At 37.5% G+C, this 19,928-nt stretch overlaps 1 protein-coding gene across 9 annotated transcripts in view; it reads left to right on the top strand.

The window, feature by feature from the left end:
• Positions 1-19,928, top strand: part of TEAD1 (TEA domain transcription factor 1) — a 559,482-nt gene that overhangs the window by 392,695 nt on the left and 146,859 nt on the right. For 4 of the 9 annotated variants that reach the window (XM_053720256.1, XM_053720253.1, XM_053720254.1 and 1 more), the window contains 3 exons: positions 936-959; positions 11,801-11,847; positions 18,595-18,695. In XM_053720256.1, coding sequence (XP_053576231.1) covers positions 936-959; positions 11,801-11,847; positions 18,595-18,695 — 172 coding nt within the window. The remainder of the gene's footprint in view (positions 1-935; positions 960-11,800; positions 11,848-18,594; positions 18,696-19,928) is intronic. The other 5 variants (XM_053720255.1, XM_053720257.1, XM_053720258.1 and 2 more) reach the window with 3 other exon arrangements.

The raw sequence follows: 19,928 nt of genomic DNA, 5'->3' as shown, positions 1-19,928 counted from the left end.
TCATTTTCAAATAAAGATAGCAAAAGTACAAAGAAAAATTAATAATAGGAGTAAATTAGAAAGTTGCTTAAAATGTCATACTCTATCTGAATCACGAAAGAAAAAAATTGGGTTTAGTGTCCCTTTAAGGAATCTCTGCTCTAATTACTCCAAATAATATATTTCTGTGAGAAAGTTCTTAGTGTGTGTTTCATTTTATTTTAAATTTTATTTTGAGTACTTATATAACAGCTAGCTACCTCCTGAATAAACAAAACGCAGATAACAACCTTATACAAATGCTATTAGGTAGGCTTTAATCCCTGTGGGCATATCTATGGTTAAAGAGCCATTTATTGGAAAATCCATTAAATAAAATAAGTCCCATTGAGAACCAAAAGTAGCTTGCAAGTCTGAAAAAGCATCGCTGGGGACAAACATTAGTAGCTTATCGTGTATGATGTAAAATGTTTTATGCATGTGTCTAAAAACCGTCTTCATAAAGGAACCAATTGTTTCTCACTGTTGTGATTTTGTAAAGGGCTTGTCGGTTTGCTTGGTTATAAACTTGTTGCGCTGCAGTTGGAGATCTACTAGAATTGCTACGTGATGGTTTGTTGAATATGGTAAATTATGCTTCTCTGCAAGGATATTTTAAACCCCAGGGGTGTCCAAACTTTGCTCTCCAGAGGTTTTGGAACTACATTTCCCATGATGCTCAGCTAGATAAAATGCTGGCTGAGCATCATCGGAAATGTAGTTCCAAAACCTCTGGAGAACAAAGTTTGGACACCCTGACAGTGTTTTTATGATGGCTCTAATTTTATTAGACAGCTTTCTCTTTAAAGGGATATAAAACCCAAAAATGTTTTTTTTTATTATTCAGATAGAACATGCAGTTTTAAACAACTTCTAAATAACTTCTATTATCATTTTTTTTTTCTCCATTTTCTTAGTATCCTTTGATGAAAATCAGCAAGGTAAGCTCAGGAGTGTGCACGTGTCTGCAGCACTATATGGCAGCAGTTTTGCGACAATGTTCTACATTAGCAAGCACTAAATGGCAGCACTATTTCCTGTCATGTAGTGCCCCAGATATGTGCACGCCACCTATCTAGATATCTCTTCAGCAAAGAACAACATGAGAACAAAGTAAATTTGATAGTAGAAGTAAATTGGAAACTTTTTTTAAAATTGCATTCTCCATCTGAATCACGATAAAAACATTTTGTTCCTTTAACGCCTTATGGACCGGACAGTTCAGACTAAGACTTCCCCAAAAGACCAGAGCATTTTTAGCATTTTTGCCATCACTACATTTAAACAGAAATAGAGCCTTGTTTTTTTTTATTTACCTATCAAAACTATATACATATATTAATTGTTTATTTTTGTAGACAACCCAAAGTATTGATCTAGGCCCATTTTGGTATATTTCATGTCACCATTTCACCGCCAAATGCGATCAAATTAAAAAAAAGTTAACTTTTTCACAAACTTTGGGTTTCTCACTAAAATTATTTACATACTGCTTGTGCAATCATGGCACAAATGATTGCTATTTCTGAACTAAGGGGATCCCAGAGAAGCTTTTACAGACATATGGCTTTGTCATTGCTTTTTGGAAATTAGAAGGCTGATAATTGCAGCTGCGCAGCACACCTTTATTATTCCCAGCAGTGAAGGGGTTAATTTTAGTTTGTAGAGGTTAGCCCTTCCACCTGACACTTCCCACCCCCTGATCCCTCTCAAACAGCGCTCTTTCTTCCCCCACCAGCTGTCTGTCAGTACCCAGTTATCCATCAATTTGGATTTTTTTTATTTGATGATAATTAAATGTTTTTTCTGTAGTGTAGCATCCCCCTCCCAGATCTCTTTCCTACCCTCTAACCCCCCCTCCATTATAATAATTCCCTCCCCCCCCCCCTCCTTCCCACTCACTGGCGCTGTAAAAAAAATAATCTGTAGCATAGCGGTCCCACTCACTCCTGACCCTCTCCAACGATGGGCTGGCCACCCGCCTCCCTCCTAACCCTCTCTGCATCGGTACTTCTGCCCGTGTTTTCTGTACTGCCCCACTCGTGGGTCGTGCAGAAATAGCCCAATCACGCTACTTTTAGTGGGATTGTGGCAGAGAGAGGCCCAGGACAGCAGCGGCATACAGGGTACGGCACTGGTTGTTTAAGGGGGGTTAAAGGTACATGAAACCCACTTTTTTTTTTTTTTTATGTTTTAGAAAGAGCATGCAATTTTAAACAACTTTCCAATTTACTTCTATTTAATTTGCTTCCTTCTCTTGTTATTCTTTGCTGGAAGGTTTAACTAGGTAAGCTAAGGAGCAGCAAAGAACCTAGGTTCTAGCTGCTGATTGGTGGCTGCATATATACACCGATTTGTCATTGACTCACCCATGTGTTCAGTTAGAAACCAGTAGTGCAATGCTGCTCATTCAACAAATGATACCAAGAGAATGAAGACAATTTGATAATAGAGGTAAACTGAAAAGTTGTTTAAAATTGTATGTTCTACCTAAATCATAAAAGAAAAAAATTTGGGTTTCATGTTCCTTTAAGGATAAAACTCTACAGAAAATTTCTGGATTTGTATCCAAAGTTGCATCAGATTTTTAATTTTTATAGTCCTACTTTTTTAACTTAAAGTGATTGTCAATGCTAGTGTTTGTGAAACGCTAGGATTGACCATTGGAACAAATAAAGGGGACTTTCAGTCATGAAGTATAAAACTGAATGCTGTTTTGCTGAGAGGTGACGTTTTCACCTCTTAGCCAATAGCCATGTTGTGGGAAATCCAGCTTGGCACCTGCTGGAACACGCGGCTATTTGGTTCCAGCAGAACGCTATGGAAAAATAGCGTTCTGCAGTGGGCTGCCTGAGCAGCTGAGTTGGGCGAACGCTTGAAACAAAGGAACTTTCTGCATGAAGTATTTTATACTTCATGACTGAATGTCCCATTTATTTGTTCAACTGGTCAATCCTAGAGTTTCACAAGCGCTAGGATTGACAATCACTTTAATGTTTAAAGTGTACAGACTGGATGTTTTCAGATGTCTGTGATATTATACTGACAGAACAAAACAATTTCATGAAAAGAAACTCTATGGCCAATGAGTACTATTTCAGCTTAAAGGGACATTATACACTCTTTTTTTCTTTGCATAAATGTTTCTCCTGTTAAGTGTAGTCAGTCCACGGGTCATCCATTACTTATGGGATTATATCTCCTCCCTAACAGGAAGTGCAAGAGGATCACCCAAGCAGAGCTGCTATATAGCTCCTCCCCTCTACGTCATATCCAGTCATTCTCTGGCACCTAACTAAAGATAGGACGTGTGAGAGGACTGTGGTGTGTTAAACTTAGTTTTTATTTCTTCAATCAAAAGTTTGTTATTTTAAACGGCACCGGAGTGTGTTGTTAGTTCTCAGGCAGCATTAGAAGAAGAATCTACCTGAGTTTGTCTATGATCTTAGCGGTCGTAACTAAGATCCACTTGCTGTTCTCGGCCATTCTGAGGAGTGAGGTAACTTCAGAACAGGGGATAGCATGCAGGGCCCACCTGCAAGGAGGTATGTGCAGTAAATTATTTTCTAAGGAATGGAATTGACTGAGAAAATACTGCTAATACCGATGTAATGTAAGTGCAGCCTTAAATGCAGTAGTAGCGACTGGTATCAGGCTGATATGTATGTATGTATACTCTGCGGTATTTCTGGGGAATGGAATTTCACTAAGAAAATACTGTCAATATTAAAGTAATATTGAGCCTGCAGTGAAAGCGACTAGCAGCAGGCTTATTAATAACACTTCATAATTTTCAATTTTTAAAACGTTTACTGGCATGTTAATCGTTTTTTCTGAGGTACTTGGTGATAAAACTTTATAGGCATGATTTTTACCACTTGGCTGTCGTTTTTTTCTGAATAAAAACAGTTTACTGAGCTTCCCCACTGTTGTAATATGAGTGGGAGGGGCCTATTTTAGCGCTTTATTGCGCAGTAAAAATTTTGTCACAGTCTTCCTATTTCTTCCTCCATGATCCAGGACGTCTCTACAGAGCCCAGGGGTCTCCAAAACTAGTTTTGAGGGAGGTAATCAGTCACAGCAGACCTGTGACAGTGTGTTTGACTGTGATAAAAACGTTTATTATTTCAACTGTTATCCGTTTTGGGTATTAAGGGGTTAATCATCCTTTTGATGATGGGTACAATCCTCTGCTAACTTTATACATTTTCTGTTAAAATTTGGTTGTTTTAACATATTTGGTTCATTGTTAATTCAACTGTGTTACATTTTTATGTTTTCTTAAAAGCACAGTAGCGTTTTTTATATAGCTTGTAAATTTATTTAAAAGTTTTTTTCCAAGCTTGCTAGTGTTATTGCTAGTCTGTTTAAACATGTCTGACACAAATGAATATGTTTGTTCATTATGTTTAAAGGCCAATGTGGAGCCCAATAGAAATTTGTTCACTAAATGTATAGATGTTACTTTGAATAAAAGTCAAACTTTATATGTTAAAAAAATATCACCAGACAACGAGGGGGAAGTTATGCCGACTAACTCTCCTCACGTGTCAGTACCTTCGCCTCCCGCTCAGGAGGTGCGTGATATTGTAGAGCCATGTCTGATACTGCGTCACAATTTGCAGAACATGAGGACGGAGAGCTTCATTCTGTGGGTGACGGATCTGATCCAAGTAAACTGGATTCAGACATTTCAAATTTTAAATTTAAGCTTGAGAACCTCCGTGTATTACTAGGGGAGGTATTAGCGGCTCTGAATGATTGTAACACGGTTGCAATTCCAGAGAAAGTATGTAGGCTGGATAAATATTTTGCGGTACCGACGTGTACTGACGTTTTTCCTATACCTAAAAGGCTTACAGAAATTGTTAACAAGGAGTGGGATAGACCCGGTGTGCCCTTTTCACCCCCTCCTATATTTAGAAAAATGTTTCCAATAGACGCCACCACACGGGACCTATGGCAGACGGTCCCTAAGGTGGAAGGAGCAGTTTCTACTCTGGCTAAGCGCACCACTATCCCGGTGGAGGATAGCTGTGCTTTTTCAGATCCAATGGATAAAAAGTTAGAGGGTTACCTTAAGAAAATGTTTGTTCAGCAAGGTTTTATATTACAACCCCTTGCATGCATCGCGCGTATCACTGCTGCGGCGGCATTCTGGTTTGAGTCTCTGGAAGAGACCCTTAGCACAGCTCCATTGGATGAGATTATGAACAAGCTTAAAGCCCTTAAGCTAGCTAATTCATTTATTTCTGATGTCGTAGTACACTTAACCAAACTTACGGCTAAGAACTCCGGATTCGCCATTCAAGTGCGTAGAGCGCTGTGGCTTAAATCCTGGTCAGCTGATGTGACTTCTAAATCTAAATTGCTTAATATTCCTTTCAAAGGGCAGACATTATTCGGGCCCGGCTTGAAAGAAATTATCGCTGACATTACTGGAGGTAAGGGCCATGCCCTGCCTCAAGACAGGGCCAAACCAAAGGCTAAACAGTCTAATTTTCGTGCCTTTCGTAACTTCAAGGCAGGAGCAGCATCAACTTCCTCCGCTCCAAGACAGGAAGGAACTGTTGCTCGCTACAGACAGGGCTGGAAACCTAACCAGTCCTGGAACAAGGGCAAGCAAGCCAGAAAACCTGCTACTGCCCCTAAGACAGCATGAAGTGAGGGCCCCCGATCCGGAAACGGATCTAGTGGGGGGCAGACTTTCTCTCTTCGCCCAGGCTTGGGCAAGAGATGTCCAGGATCCCTGGGCGTTGGAGATCATATCTCAGGGATATCTTCTGGACTTCAAAGCTTCTCCTCCACAAGGGAGATTTCATCTTTCAAGGTTATCAGCAAACCAGATAAAGAAAGAGGCGTTTCTACACTGTGTACAAGACCTCTTACTAATGGGAGTGATCCACCCAGTTCCGCGGTCGGAACACGGGCAAGGATTCTTTTCAAATCTGTTTGTGGTTCCCAAAAAAGAGGGAACCTTCAGACCAATCTTGGACTTAAAGATCCTAAACAAATTCCTAAGAGTTCCATCGTTCAAAATGGAAACTATTCGAACCATCTTACCCATGATCCAAGAGGGTCAGTACATGACCACAGTGGATTTAAAGGATGCCTACCTTCACATACCGATTCACAAGGATCATTACCGGTATCTAAGATTTGCCTTCCTAAACAGGCATTACCAGTTTGTAGCTCTTCCCTTCGGGTTAGCTACGGCTCCAAGAATCTTTACAAAGGTTCTGGGCTCTCTTCTGGCGGTACTAAGACCGCGAGGCATAGCGGTAGCTCCGTACCTAGACGACATTCTGATACAAGCGTCAAGTTTCCAAACTGCCAAGTCTCATACAGAGTTAGTTCTGGCATTTCTAAGGTCGCATGGGTGGAAGGTGAACGTAGAAAAGAGTTCTCTATTGCCACTCACAAGAGTTCCCTTTCTAGGGACTCTTATAGATTCTGTAGAAATGAAAATTTACCTGACGGAGGACAGGTTATCAAAACTTCTAAATGCTTGCCGTGTCCTTCATTCCATTCAACACCCGTCAGTGGCTCAGTGCATGGAGGTAATCGGCTTAATGGTAGCGGCAATGGACATGCTACCATTTGCGCGCCTGCATCTCAGACCGCTGCAATTGTGCATGCTAAGTCAGTGGAATGGGGATTACTCAGATTTGTCCCCTCTGCTAAATCTGGATCAAGAGACCAGAGATTCTCTTCTATGGTGGCTTTCTCGGCCACATCTGTCCAAGGGGATGCCCTTCCGCAGGCCAGATTGGATGATTGTAACAACGGACGCCAGCCTTCTAGGTTGGGGCGCAGTCTGGAATTCCCTGAAGGCTCAGGGATCATGGACTCAGGAGGAGAGACTCCTTCCAATAAACATTCTGGAATTAAGAGCAATTTTCAATGCTCTTCTGGCTTGGCCTCAGTTAGCAACTCTGAGGTTCATCAGGTTTCAGTCGGACAACATCACGACTGTGGCTTACATCAACCATCAAGGAGGAACAAGGAGTTCCCTAGCGATGATGGAAGTCTCAAAGATAATTCACTGGGCAGAGTCTCACTCTTGCCACCTGTCAGCGATCCACATCCCAGGCGTGGAGAACTGGGCGGCGGATTTTCTAAGTCGCCAGACCTTTCATCCGGGGGAGTGGGAACTTCATCCGGAGGTGTTTGCCCAACTGCTTCATCTTTGGGGCAAACCAGATCTGGATCTCATGGCGTCTCGCCAGAACGCCAAGCTTCCTTGTTACGGATCCAGGTCCAGGGATCCGGGAGTGGTACTGATAGATGCTCTGACAGCACCTTGGGTCTTCAACATGGCTTATGTGTTTCCACCTTTCCCGATGCTTCCTCGATTGATTGCCAGGATCAAACAGGAGAGAGCATCAGTGATTCTAATAGCGCCTGCGTGGCCACGCAGGACCTGGTATGCAGATCTAGTGGACATGTCGTCCTGTCCACCATGGTCTCTGCCTCTGAGACAGGACCTTCTGATTCAGGGTCCTTTCAAACATCCAAATCTAATTTCTCTGAGGCTGAGGAGTCAGTGATTGATACCTTAATACAGGCTAGGAAACCTGTTACCAGGAAAATTTACCATAAAATATGGCGTAAATACTTATATTGGTGCGAATCCAAGAGTTACTCATGGAGTAAGGTTAGGATTCCTAGGATATTGTCTTCTACAAGAAGGTTTAGAAAAGGGTTTATCTGCTAGTTCGTTAAAGGGACAGATTTCAGCTCTGTCTATCCTTTTACACAAACGTCTGGCAGAAGTTCCAGACGTTCAGGCTTTTTGTCAGGCTTTGACTAGGATTAAGCCTGTGTTTAAGACTGTTGCTCCGCCGTGGAGCTTAAACTTAGTTCTTAACGTTCTGCAAGGTGTTCCGTTTGAACCCCTTCATTCCATCGATATCAAGCTGTTATCTTGGAAAGTTCTGTTTTTAATGGCTATTTCCTCGGCTCGAAGAGTCTCTGAGTTATCGGCCTTACATTGTGATTCTCCTTATCTGATTTTTCATTCAGACAAGGTAGTTCTGCGTACTAAACCTGGGTTCTTACCTAAGGTAGTCACTAACAAGAATATCAATCAAGAGATTGTTGTTCCATCATTGTGCCCTAACCCTTCTTCAAAGAAGGAAGGACTTTTGCACAATCTGGACGTCGTCCGTGCCCTGAAATTTTATTTGCAGGCAACTAAAGATTTTCGTCAAACTTCTTCCCTGTTTGTCGTTTATTCTGGACAGAGGAGAGGTCAAAAAGCTTCGGCTACCTCCCTCTCTTTTTGGCTTCGTAGCATAATACGTTTAGCCTATGAGACTGCTGGACAGCAGCCTCCTGAAAGGATTACAGCTCATTCTACTAGAGCTGTGGCTTCCACTTGGGCCATTAAGAATGAGGCCTCTGTTGAACAGATTTGCAAGGCTGCAACTTGGTCTTCACTTCACACTTTTTCAAAATTTTACAAATTTGACACTTTTGCTTCTTCGGAGGCTGTTTTTGGGAGAAAGGTTCTACAGGCAGTGGTTCCTTCAGTGTAAAGATTCTGCCTGTCCCTCCCGTCATCCGTGTACTTTTAGCTTTGGTATTGGTATCCCATAAGTAATGGCTGACCCGTGGACTGACTACACTTAACAGGAGAAAATATAATTTATGCTTACCTGATAAATTAATTTCTCCTGTAGTGTAGTAAGGCCACGGCCCGCCCTGTTTTTTACGGCAGGTCTAAATTTTAATTAGAAGTAGAAAAGAGGGCGCCACATAGCGTAATATTGTTGACTCAAAGCCAAAATAGGTGGTTAAATTTTAATTAAACTCCAGTCACCACTGCACCCTATAGTTTCTCCTTTCTCGTATGGTTTCGGTCGAATGACTGGATATGACGTAGAGGGGAGGAGCTATATAGCAGCTCTGCTTGGGTGATCCTCTTGCACTTCCTGTTAGGGAGAAGATATAATCCCATAAGTAATGGATGACCCGTGGACTGACTACACTACAGGAGAAATGAATTTATCAGGTAAGCATAAATTATATTTTTGTAGATGATCTATTTATAAAGCCCGTTGTTTTTTTAAAAAATGTATAGTTTTGCTTATTTTTAAATAACATTGCTCTGACTTTCAAACTCCTAACCATGCCCCAAAGTTTTATGAGAATACTGTCAGCTACCTTCTCCAGCTTGCTCCTGTTTGTGTAAAGGGTCTTTTCATATGCAAAATAAGGGGGAGGGGGGAGGGTCTTATTTCCCACTTGCAGTGGGCTTTCCAACTACCTTTTCAACAGAGCTAAACTGAGAGGTTCTAAGTAAGTTTTTAAACAGTTTTATACTGGATTTTTATATCAGTATCTGTGCATCTTATTCTTTATAGTAGTGTCTATTACATGCAGTTATATGAAAATGAGTGTATACTGTCCCTTTAAGTAAGTGCATTTTCAAGGTACAAGTTAAAAGGAATTAATGTTGGAGAAGGACTTGGGGCTCATTCTACAATGTAACTTTAATATTCCTGGGCAATAGAGGCTGACGCATCACCTTAATATTACAAATTGTATTTCAGATGTCCCGAACATTTAGCAATCAAAGTTGCTAATAAAGACTATCATCATTATCTGGTACCGAGGTTGTGAGTCTTAAACATTTTGTCAAAAATGATGCAAGATTTAAGACACTAGAATCATTGCTCATCTGACATATCGGCTGCCTGCAATATGGAATGGTGCAGGCTCTCTTGTGGCTTTCACAGAAGAGAACTTTCTTACAGTATCAAAATATACCAGTCAATTATTTTTAAAACCAAGAACTTGTACAGATAACCCTGTGCGTACGTTCCGGTCTGTATGGACCTTGTCAACTATATCCGTTAATGGCACAGTGAGCTAGGGGTCTGGTTGTCCCATGAAGGCAAAAGAGGGTGATTTGCATACAGAAACCGAAAAAAAGGGAAGTGCTCAACCATAAAAAAAATTTAAAAAATCACAAATATCTAAACTTTAAAAACAAATCTGTTTCCTTTAGTTTAAATTAAACAGACACATTTTTTGGCATCCATTATACTTAAAGGGACATTAAACACTAAATTAATTTGATAAGTATTGTATTTAGGTTATTTCCTGCCTTCCTCTAGTCATGGGTGCCGTTATGTTGAAATCTAGGTTTCACTACATTCCAGTGTAATATCACATTCTAAATGTAAACACTGTGTCATACACAAGTAAAATGTTAACACTCTCTGCAGATTTTCTTGCCTAGAAATTTGTGCAAAATTATTTCTCTCTCGCCTATCCCATATTAATCTGCAAATGCTTAAATTTCTCCAACCCTTATGTTAATCAAGTCATTTTCATTACTGTAAAAAATATATCTTAGGATCTATTTGGGTCATGTAAATGTAAACGAAATTTAAATATTCCGTTCTCATTTTGTCTGGACCTCTAAAAACAAGATCAGTGTTTAGTTTGGAGGAAGCAAATTTTATTTTGAACTGCAAATGTATTTATTTATTTATTTTAAATGTTCAATCACTCATAAGTTTTAAATCCTACGTTGCTCTATGCCAAATGGTCATAACTTTAAAGTTATTACTTTAATTATTTAAAGGAAAATTGAACTGTAAATACATGTTAGACTTGATTTATTCAACGCAAAGGTCAACCCTAGAATCATATCTAGATGTAGTTGTTTAAATATTGAAGGTATTGGTGTAAAGGTTTATATAAAAAATACTCTAGTTTTTATAAAGTAATGGGCGCCACCATGTTTAAAATTACTTTTTCCCCTATCTTTCCTGCTGAGAACATATAGGGACAGAAATAAAACAGGAACTAAAAATACCGTACACACAAGGCCTGTTTAACATGGTGGCACCTGTTACGTTATAGAAACTCTCACGAATTTAGTTTACCATAACATTTTCACACTTAAATTACAGGAAAGGAGGACAGAATAAATAATGAAAGTATATTGCAAAGTTTAACTACACATAATCAAACATTTGATATTACTATTGCATACTGTTTAATATCCCTTTAAGTTATAATGCACAATGAAAGCACTTGCATAAACACTTTCAGTCCTGTTTTAATTAATATACTCAATTTTTTTATGATTTATATTTATGCATCTGCTGAACTGTTACATCAATAAAGTTTTAAAAAAAAAAATCTGTCTCGTAAGGTGTTTCCATGCCCAATTTAAAGACAATTGGTACAGTAATTTTGGTTGTAGTGCTGGCTAAGTATTTGTATATTTCAGTATAAAAAATGTTTCCAATGTTTAGTGTTTAATATGATTGAGTCTAAGGTAAAATATTAAAAATATTAAAATATAAAATTTGTTAAAGGGATGGTAAAGTAAAAAAAAAAAAATCTTAAATGGTTTGGATAGAGTATGAAATTTTACTTCTGTTATCAATTCTCTTTATACCATTTATTAAAGAGTAATCCTAGGGGAGCTTAGGAGTGTGCTTGTGATTTTAGCCTTGTGGCTGCATTGTTGCAAACACTGCTGCCACAGAATGCTAAAGACTCCTGCATCTCATGATGTAGAAATTAAATATAAAACTTTCAATTTCGCTATAAAAACAAAAGCTTGTATTTTTGTTTATCTCTGTCGAACTATATTTTGTTTTCAGTATTTGAATTCTTTTTATTTTTCTTGTAGTTTATGAATATCACAGTTTATTACTAACTTTTTTATGATTAAAATGGCTTTTGTGATTTATTTCCTGTACTTGATTTGTTTTATTATTAATTTCATTTTTTTTCTCATTGTTTTGTATTCCAGTATTGGCCCGGAATGATTCAAACAGGTCAACCAGGATCCTCACAAGAGTAAGTACTTTAAAACCTCAGTATTTCTTAACATTTAAAAGGAACATTTGAACCTACATTCAGTTAATTTTATTTTGTCCTAAAGCCTAATGATGTGTAGAGTACATGAGATATATATATATATATATATATATATATATATATATATATATATATATATATATATATATATATATATATATATATATATATATCTTTTCTTTTTTTTTTTTTTTTTGGACATTTTCCTTTTTCTTAAAATATGAATAAAGTTACCAACTCTGATTTCATATTTTGTTTTTTCAAATACCAGTAACTAACTTTGACTTAAATATTTAAAATTTCTGAGTAATGTCCTGTATTGACAAATTATCATGTCTTACCCTGGTAGTACTCACTAACATGCAAAGAGTTGGCAGAACTTGTCTGGAATTCCACCTTATCAAGTGGGTATAAGACTCCTCCTTAAATTCCTACCTACAGGGACATGTAGAAAAGAGCCAACTGGTTGAGACTCAGAAGATTGTTTTCTTCGGTACCATATTCCAAACTTATTTTTTCTTTTTCAGTACAAAGCATCTGTAGCATAATCATGTGTCTAACAAGGCTGTTACCATACAGTTTTGTAGCCGCCAGATGCTAAATGAAATTTTGGAGGAAGTTGACTTCAACAATCCATGTTGTCAATTGGAAAAGATGGCAAATGTGTCCATCCCATTAGTAGCTCCTGCAGATGTGGAACAGAAAGGTCAGCCTCTCTCAGAAGTTATTTCCTTTGTATCTGAAGTAATCTAGAATAGTGGCTTCTAGAATAGTGGCTTCAGAATTGCAACCTCAGCAAATGCCTTCTACTAGCACTGCAGAATCTGTTGGTGCTCTACCGATAATAATAATATTAATAATAATAATTTGCAGACCTCTCTGGATTCAGATTAAGAAAAAATCCAAATTTCGCTGGTGATTTTGTTCTAGGTCAATAGATAAATGGAAGATAGAATCTAAGAGAACCACTGTTGCCATAAACATTTTTGAGACCAGAGCAATCAATAACTCTGGCATAACACCATTTTCCAGAGTTGCTGCAAGAAATATCAATAAAGATTATGGAAGAAAACAGCAAGAAGTAACAGTGCTCAAGGAAGTAAAGCTAATATTCCCTTTGTACTCAGAAATATACAAAAAAACAAGGTTTCAATCTATCAAATGGAAAGACAATTTCACAGCAGAACTTTTCCAAAATAATAAAAAATGGGATTAGTTGGCAGTGGATCTAATGGTATCCAGCAACAATGAAGTACATCATCTCATTTAATGAAGCAGTAGGCTTTTAGTTTTAGGACCACAAAGGATGAGTCTTGTTTTCAGGTGCATTTTTTTTTATTTTTTAGGGGTCGGTTTTTCATCCTGCTCCTTTTTCAGTTTTTTTTAACATTCGTTCTTATCCATCCTGTACAAAGATTGGTTACAACACATTGACATATTTACCTCTACTATTTAATGTTTTGTTGGTAGCATTCTTTGAAGTTTCTTTTTTTTTATACTTAAAACCATTTTATTAATAGCCATTATGTCTGTAGAGTTCCAGAAAAGCAATAATTTTGGTTAAAGAACTATTCTGTTGGTGCTCTACAAATAACCGATTATAATATTAATAATAATATACCTAGTTTTGCTAAGGACGGTTCCAGAATTCCCACCCAAAGCTGTGTCTGGCTTCATGTCGAGTTAGGAAGACAATGAATTGCAAACCGGTTTTGAAAGTTGTTAGGTTTACATATTTAGGTAGAGATAACAAAGAACAACAGGAAGACGGGGTTTTTTTTGTCATTCCAAGAGAAGAGTGATTTATTCTGTTTATTCCTGCCTAATGAAAAGTTTGCTGATTTAATATCAATCAAATTTTAAAAAATGTATACAATTGTATTTAAAAAGTAATTATGATAAATTAAAAAATTAATATATGATCTTTACCCATGAAGAGGCATTTGCTTGTAAAGAAATCTAGGCATAAATATTAATGGATCTTAGATTTTATACTTATGAGACTTTGTCTATCTCCTTAAAGCCCAAACAACCAAATATGCCTTCAAAAATAATGTGTTTTTCAAGTTCTTGCAATGGATGGCTGTTTGGTATAAATATGCACCTTGCTCGATCTGCCTCTGGTTGATGTGTATTGTCTGGGATACCATACAAAATTATCAGTGCTGTAAGAAATATTTTCCACATTTAGAAGATGGTCCCTTACTAATTGATTTGTATGCTTTGTCATATAACTACTGCCATACTAGAAGCATTCCAGGCTAAGTAAAAAAGCTCTGAAACACATTTACTTGCCCCTAATAAAAATGATGTCTTTTATAACATTGTCTGATTCTGAGTAAATAAAGCTAACTCCAAATGTTAATCCTGCTATTTTGTGTCTTTCGTAGAAAATATTTTTACTATTGATGCTGGTGCATTTGGAATTCCTATTGATAGAAAAATAGAGACAAACTTTTTATTGAAAAGTACAAGGAGCATGAAACCTAAAGCATGCAATTTTAAATAACTTTCCAGGTTTTATATCGATTTTATTTGTTTTGTTTTCTGTGTATCCTTTGTTGAAAAATATAACTATGCTCTGAAGCTGTCGAATGGTATCTGTAAATATGCCTCTTGTCATTGGCATTCAGCTAGCTCCTAGTAGTGCATTAATACTACTCAAACAAAGGATACCAAGAGAATTTTAAATTTGATAAAAGAAGTAAATGGCAAAATTGTTTAAAATTGCATGCTCTATCTGAATCATGAAAGAAACATTTTGGGTTTCCGGTCCCTTTAACCACCCTTTATTTAGTATGTTTTCTGTCAGCATTTGGTCAGCTGCCTTAGCGAAAAATTATATGGCAGGCTAACAGTCACAATCTGTGTTAGGTTTGGCTACAAATAAAGCCTTTTTTAAGCCTTTCCTACCGTTAGGAAGGAATATGGGATCACAGGCTGGAATATTGGATCACAGGCTGGAGGGCGTACCCTAACGTTAGTCACTCCCCCCTGACCCGATCCCATCATTTAAAATCACCGGATCGCATAAACGATCGTGTGATTTCAAATTTTTACTTGTTTACATCAGGACTTTGTTCCAATGTAACAAATAAGTATTGTCATGAAAGGGTTCATTCATAAAGTAAATGGATTTAATGTTGTGTAGTGGCAACCAATACTGCCAGTGGGAGAACTATTGTTGAGACTTTGGACTCCATTTATCAAGGCTTCAACCCTCAATCTGCCTGTGTCTGCACCTCACAAAATGCTTGTAATTCTCAGCTTTTAGATTTATCAAAGTATGCACCCTATTCAAAACAATGTTTTTTTTCTTGCACCCTTATTCAATCTCAATGTGTATTAGCGTCTGATCGATTTTACATATTTTCCTCCCGTATTAAGCCAAATCTGATTAAAGGGACACTGAACCCAATTGTTTTATTTTGTGATTCAGATAGAGCATGGGATTTTAAGCAACTTTCTAATTTACTCCTATTATCAATTTTCTTTGTTCTCTTGCTATCTTTATTTGAGAAAGAATGCATCTAAGCTTTTTTTTTTTGGTTCAGACTCTGGACCACACTTTTTTATTGGTGGATGAATTTATCCACCAATCAGCCAGAACAACCCATGTTGTTCACCAAAAATGGGCCGGCATCTAAACTTTACATTCTTGCATTTCAAATAAAGATACCAAGAGAGAGAAGAAAATTTGATAATAGGAGTAAATTAGAAAGTTGCTTAAAATTCCATGCTCTATCTCAATCACAAAAGAAAAAAATTGGGTTCAGTGTCCCTTTAAGTTCTTAAAGTTATCACACTGTAGTTTAAAAGTTGCGTCTAAAATTCAGCTTGGATAGCAAATGTGTATTTGGTACCTGCTTTGTCGCAAACTTCATAGAAATAGTCTGAAAATCTTAATGAAATCAGTCTCACCAGAGCCGAATGTTACATAGATGTATAATGATTGTGTATTCTAAACATGTCTGCAATCAAATACCATGGAAAACAATGGTAGCAATGAAAATATTGGGAAATAGAAATAAATTATTGGCTTTGTACAAGCTTGGGAATGGAAGTTTTGCTGTTTTTATAGTTGCAGCAACCCTTCTTCTTTAGAAGGCACCATAGACAAAACCTTGCTTTACAGCAAAGGGAAGAGGTTATTTGACAAAGATGGCACATAAGGGTGCCAGGATTTGTTTTTGCCCTGTTGTGGTCTTGAAACTTTAACAGAGAATGATATATTGCAGAGGTTCTGGCTGCCAAGGCAATAAATTCGAATGCTGTTTGACCAGATACAGAACTGCATTTCATGGCCACCTATTTGTTCCAATCTGTGTCCAGTGTTGTAATCGGTATAAGTCAGTCTATGTTCTCCAGACATCCACGGACTGTATTAGACGCCTTATACCTATCTAGATTGTAAGTTCCCACGGGAATAGGGCCCTCAATTCCCCTGGTTTTTTTTTTCTGTAAAATGTTGTTGTATTGTTTCTCCATTGTACTGTTATCCTTGTAACCATGGGCAGCGCTGCTGAATCTGTTGACGCTTTATAAATAAAGAAGAATAATAATAATTATACACAATATTTGCCCCCCCTGAAACACCCGATCAAGGGCAATCAGTGAAACTAAAGTTTTTCATATTGCTGGCATTCCAAATGTATTATGTGCTACAGACTGCACAAATATTGCTTTGAGACCACCAAGGTCTTACCACTTATCCGCTTCTAGTCTGTCTTCTAATTTATCAATCTTTGCCAACTATCACGCATGATTTGACACAATTTGGTAAATGTTGACGTTGGACACTTTCAAGGTGCTTGAAAAAAACAGCTGTGAAAATCCTCTTAGACAATTGTGCTACAGATGAAATCAAGGGGGTGTTCAACGTCATTAACTGATGCTAACGGCAGAATTATTCGGCAGTAGACAAACCGTTTGGGTATTACAAGGAACTTGTAATTGCCTAACATATTCTCCTTGCAGCCAGCAGTTTTCGCCTGGAGAGGGAAGTTTCATCATCTGGGGTATTGGGAAACCCAAGTGATTGACCTGGTGGCCTTAATGTTCATTTATCAGGTAGAGAGGTTTGTCGGTCACTTTCCTATCCTGGAAGCTTATGCATTAGGTGTTTTTATCATCAAATATCCAGATCTCTACTTTATCTTCTGTCACTGTAATTAGATGGACACAGGCTGAATTTTGACTACTGCTTCAAACAGCTGATCTAATAACCCCCTTGAAGTTGTGAGGCTTGTTCTTTGTCATTAAAGTGACATGAAACCCAAAATGTTTCTTTCATGATTTAGGTAGAACATAATATTTTATACAAGTTTCCAGTTTACTTCTGTTATCAAATTTGTTTCATTCTCTTAGTATAATTTGGTGAAGGAGCAGCAGTATGCTACTGGTTTCTAACTGAACACAAGGGTGAGCCAATGGCAATCAGTGTATATATATATGCAGCCACCAATCAGCAGCTAGAACCTAGGTTATTTGCTGCTCCTGAACTTTCCTAGATAAACTTTTCAACAAAGGATAAAAGAATGAAGCAAATTAAATAGAAGTAAATTGGAAAGTTGTTTGAATAATGTATGCTCTGTCTAAATCATGAATGGTTAAAATTTAACTTTACTGTCCCTTTAAGGGAAGCATCTTACACTAAAGACTATGGCCAGACAAGTAATTGAGGTACGGACCATTTCTTGCCATTCTTGATACGTTAATTCTGTGTCCAATCTCTGTCTTTCTGCCTTAAGTAGTTTAAGTAGTCTCTAATGCCTCATTTTGTCCTAAATAAAGAGCAATTAAATGGATATACATGTTTGGTGCAAATGATCTACATTGCATTATAACACTAGAAAGCATGGATGAAGTTCAGCAAAATCTCAATCAATGCTTGAACCTGGAGTGATCACTGCAGACGTCTTACCTGGTTCAACTTTCAGAGCCTTCTATAAGGAAGCTCTTTGTGCATAATATTTTTTTTTTTTTTAAATGGGGAAAATAGCTACGGGTTGTTAGGACACATTTGTGACTTGTGACATTTTTCTCAATTCCTAATATACATAAAGATAATGGGGTAGATTTGATAAGCAGTGGGCGCTGCTTTCTACCCCCGGAAGTTTCCGGCTTGCCTTTTAGTTGGCGGACTGCAATCACCCCGATCCTATACGATTGGGATGAATGGCACCCACTGCTAGCGGCCGATTGGCTGCAAATGTGCAGGGGGCGGCATTGCACAAGCATTTAACAAGAAATGGTTGTGCGATGTTAAATGCCGACATCGTATGCTGTCGGCATTTAGTGATGTCGGACGGACATGATTCGCTACAGCGACATATAATAAATTGACCCCAATATGTTAACGCATTTGCCAAGGTGATTGATATTACACTGGCAATCTCCATATATAAGACCTGTCCCAGCTTAGTGCCCATAAAACATTGGGCATTGCCATGTTGTAATCTAGATTTCCTTCTCTTACCAAATTGGACAATAGAATGTGACAACGTGAAATATAGCAGTGTCTGCACTTTTCACAAGAACTGTAAAGTATACCATTTAATGAATGAGAACACACGAAAGAGGGAGCTAATACATAAGGAATGTAGATTGTAATTATTTTTACAATATATGATTTAAACATTTTATATTACAATCTCAAAATATGTAATGTCCCTTTAAGTGAGATTTATAAAATATACTGAGCATGTTTTGTTTGTTTTATTTCAGCGTCAAGCCATTTGTTCAGCAAGCCTATCCCATTCAGCCAACAGCACCTATTACAGGTATTACTGCCAAACCATCATTATGCCACTCTGCATTTGGGTCAGGTATGAGATAAAGTGTTTTTTTTTTGCTTCTTCATAATATTACAGTTTATAAACAAAAGAAACGCTTCTCAGAGAAATCTGACTTTAGGAATCTTAACATTTGATAGATTTTGCCCTTTTTCATTTTATATGTGTGGTATTCCTTGCAAAAATAAATTATTAACCCCTTTGCTGGCCAAGACTAGCTACTAATGTTCCAATGTGGTATAGCCCTTTACAACCAAGGGGTTAAAACCAATATCCCCTCTAACGCCAGTTTTATGAGAGGCCCAGCAGTGAAACAGTTAATTGGGGAACCACACCCTGCAATTGGCAAACACTGCACAATGCAGACTGCAAGTAATGGTACTCTTATTAACGGTTTCAATGCTGGGCTGCTCACAAAACTAGCCTCAGATAGAAAACTGGTTGAAACTTATAATTTAATTTATTGATTTTAAAATGTATTTAAAAAAAAACACCAACTTTGGAACATGGTAGCACGCCTGCATTTGTCTGGTTTAGAAATCTTTATTATTCTATCACTATTCAGAGGGCTCGTTTATTCTCTATTAAATATATACACCGGGTATATGCACCATAAATATATAAAACATTCAAATGTTATTTAAACATGTTAAATAATGACACCAACACATGTTAAAATGTTACATTGACTGTTATCCTTATTGTATTTATTCCACTTGTTTAAATACATTTTAGGTATGATATATATATATATATATATATATATATATTCATGATGCAAATACATGGGCTTTTTATTTGGATACTCATTTTGGGGCGTGGGAGCTTCCATTCATTGAGTGCTTTCAATAGATGCCAGAAACTACAGGGCAATCACCCGATGTTTTTGAGCTTGTGAAATAGTTTGTTTTTGTACCAGTATGTTTTTATAGCTTTAAAGGGACAGTCTACTTGAAAAATGTTATTATTTAAAAATGATAGATACCCATTCCCCAGTTTTGCATAGCCAACACTGTTTTACCGCTGTCATTACCTTGTATCTAACCCTCTGCATACTGTCCCATTATCTCTATCTTTTGACAGACTTGTATTTTAGCAAATCAGTGCTTACTTATAAATAACTCCACGGGAGTGAGCACCATGTTATCTATATGCCACATGTGAATTAGCACTGTCTAGCTGTAAAAAACTGACAAAATGCACTAAGATAAGAGCTTAGAAATTAGCATATAAGGCCTACCTAGTTTAAGCTTTCAACAAAGAATA

The sequence above is a fragment of the Bombina bombina genome, chromosome 7 (assembly GCF_027579735.1).
Source record: "Bombina bombina isolate aBomBom1 chromosome 7, aBomBom1.pri, whole genome shotgun sequence".
Lineage (NCBI taxonomy): Eukaryota > Metazoa > Chordata > Amphibia > Anura > Bombinatoridae > Bombina > Bombina bombina.
Note: the sequence above shows the minus strand (reverse complement) of the source record. Positions and strands in the feature narration are given on the sequence as shown.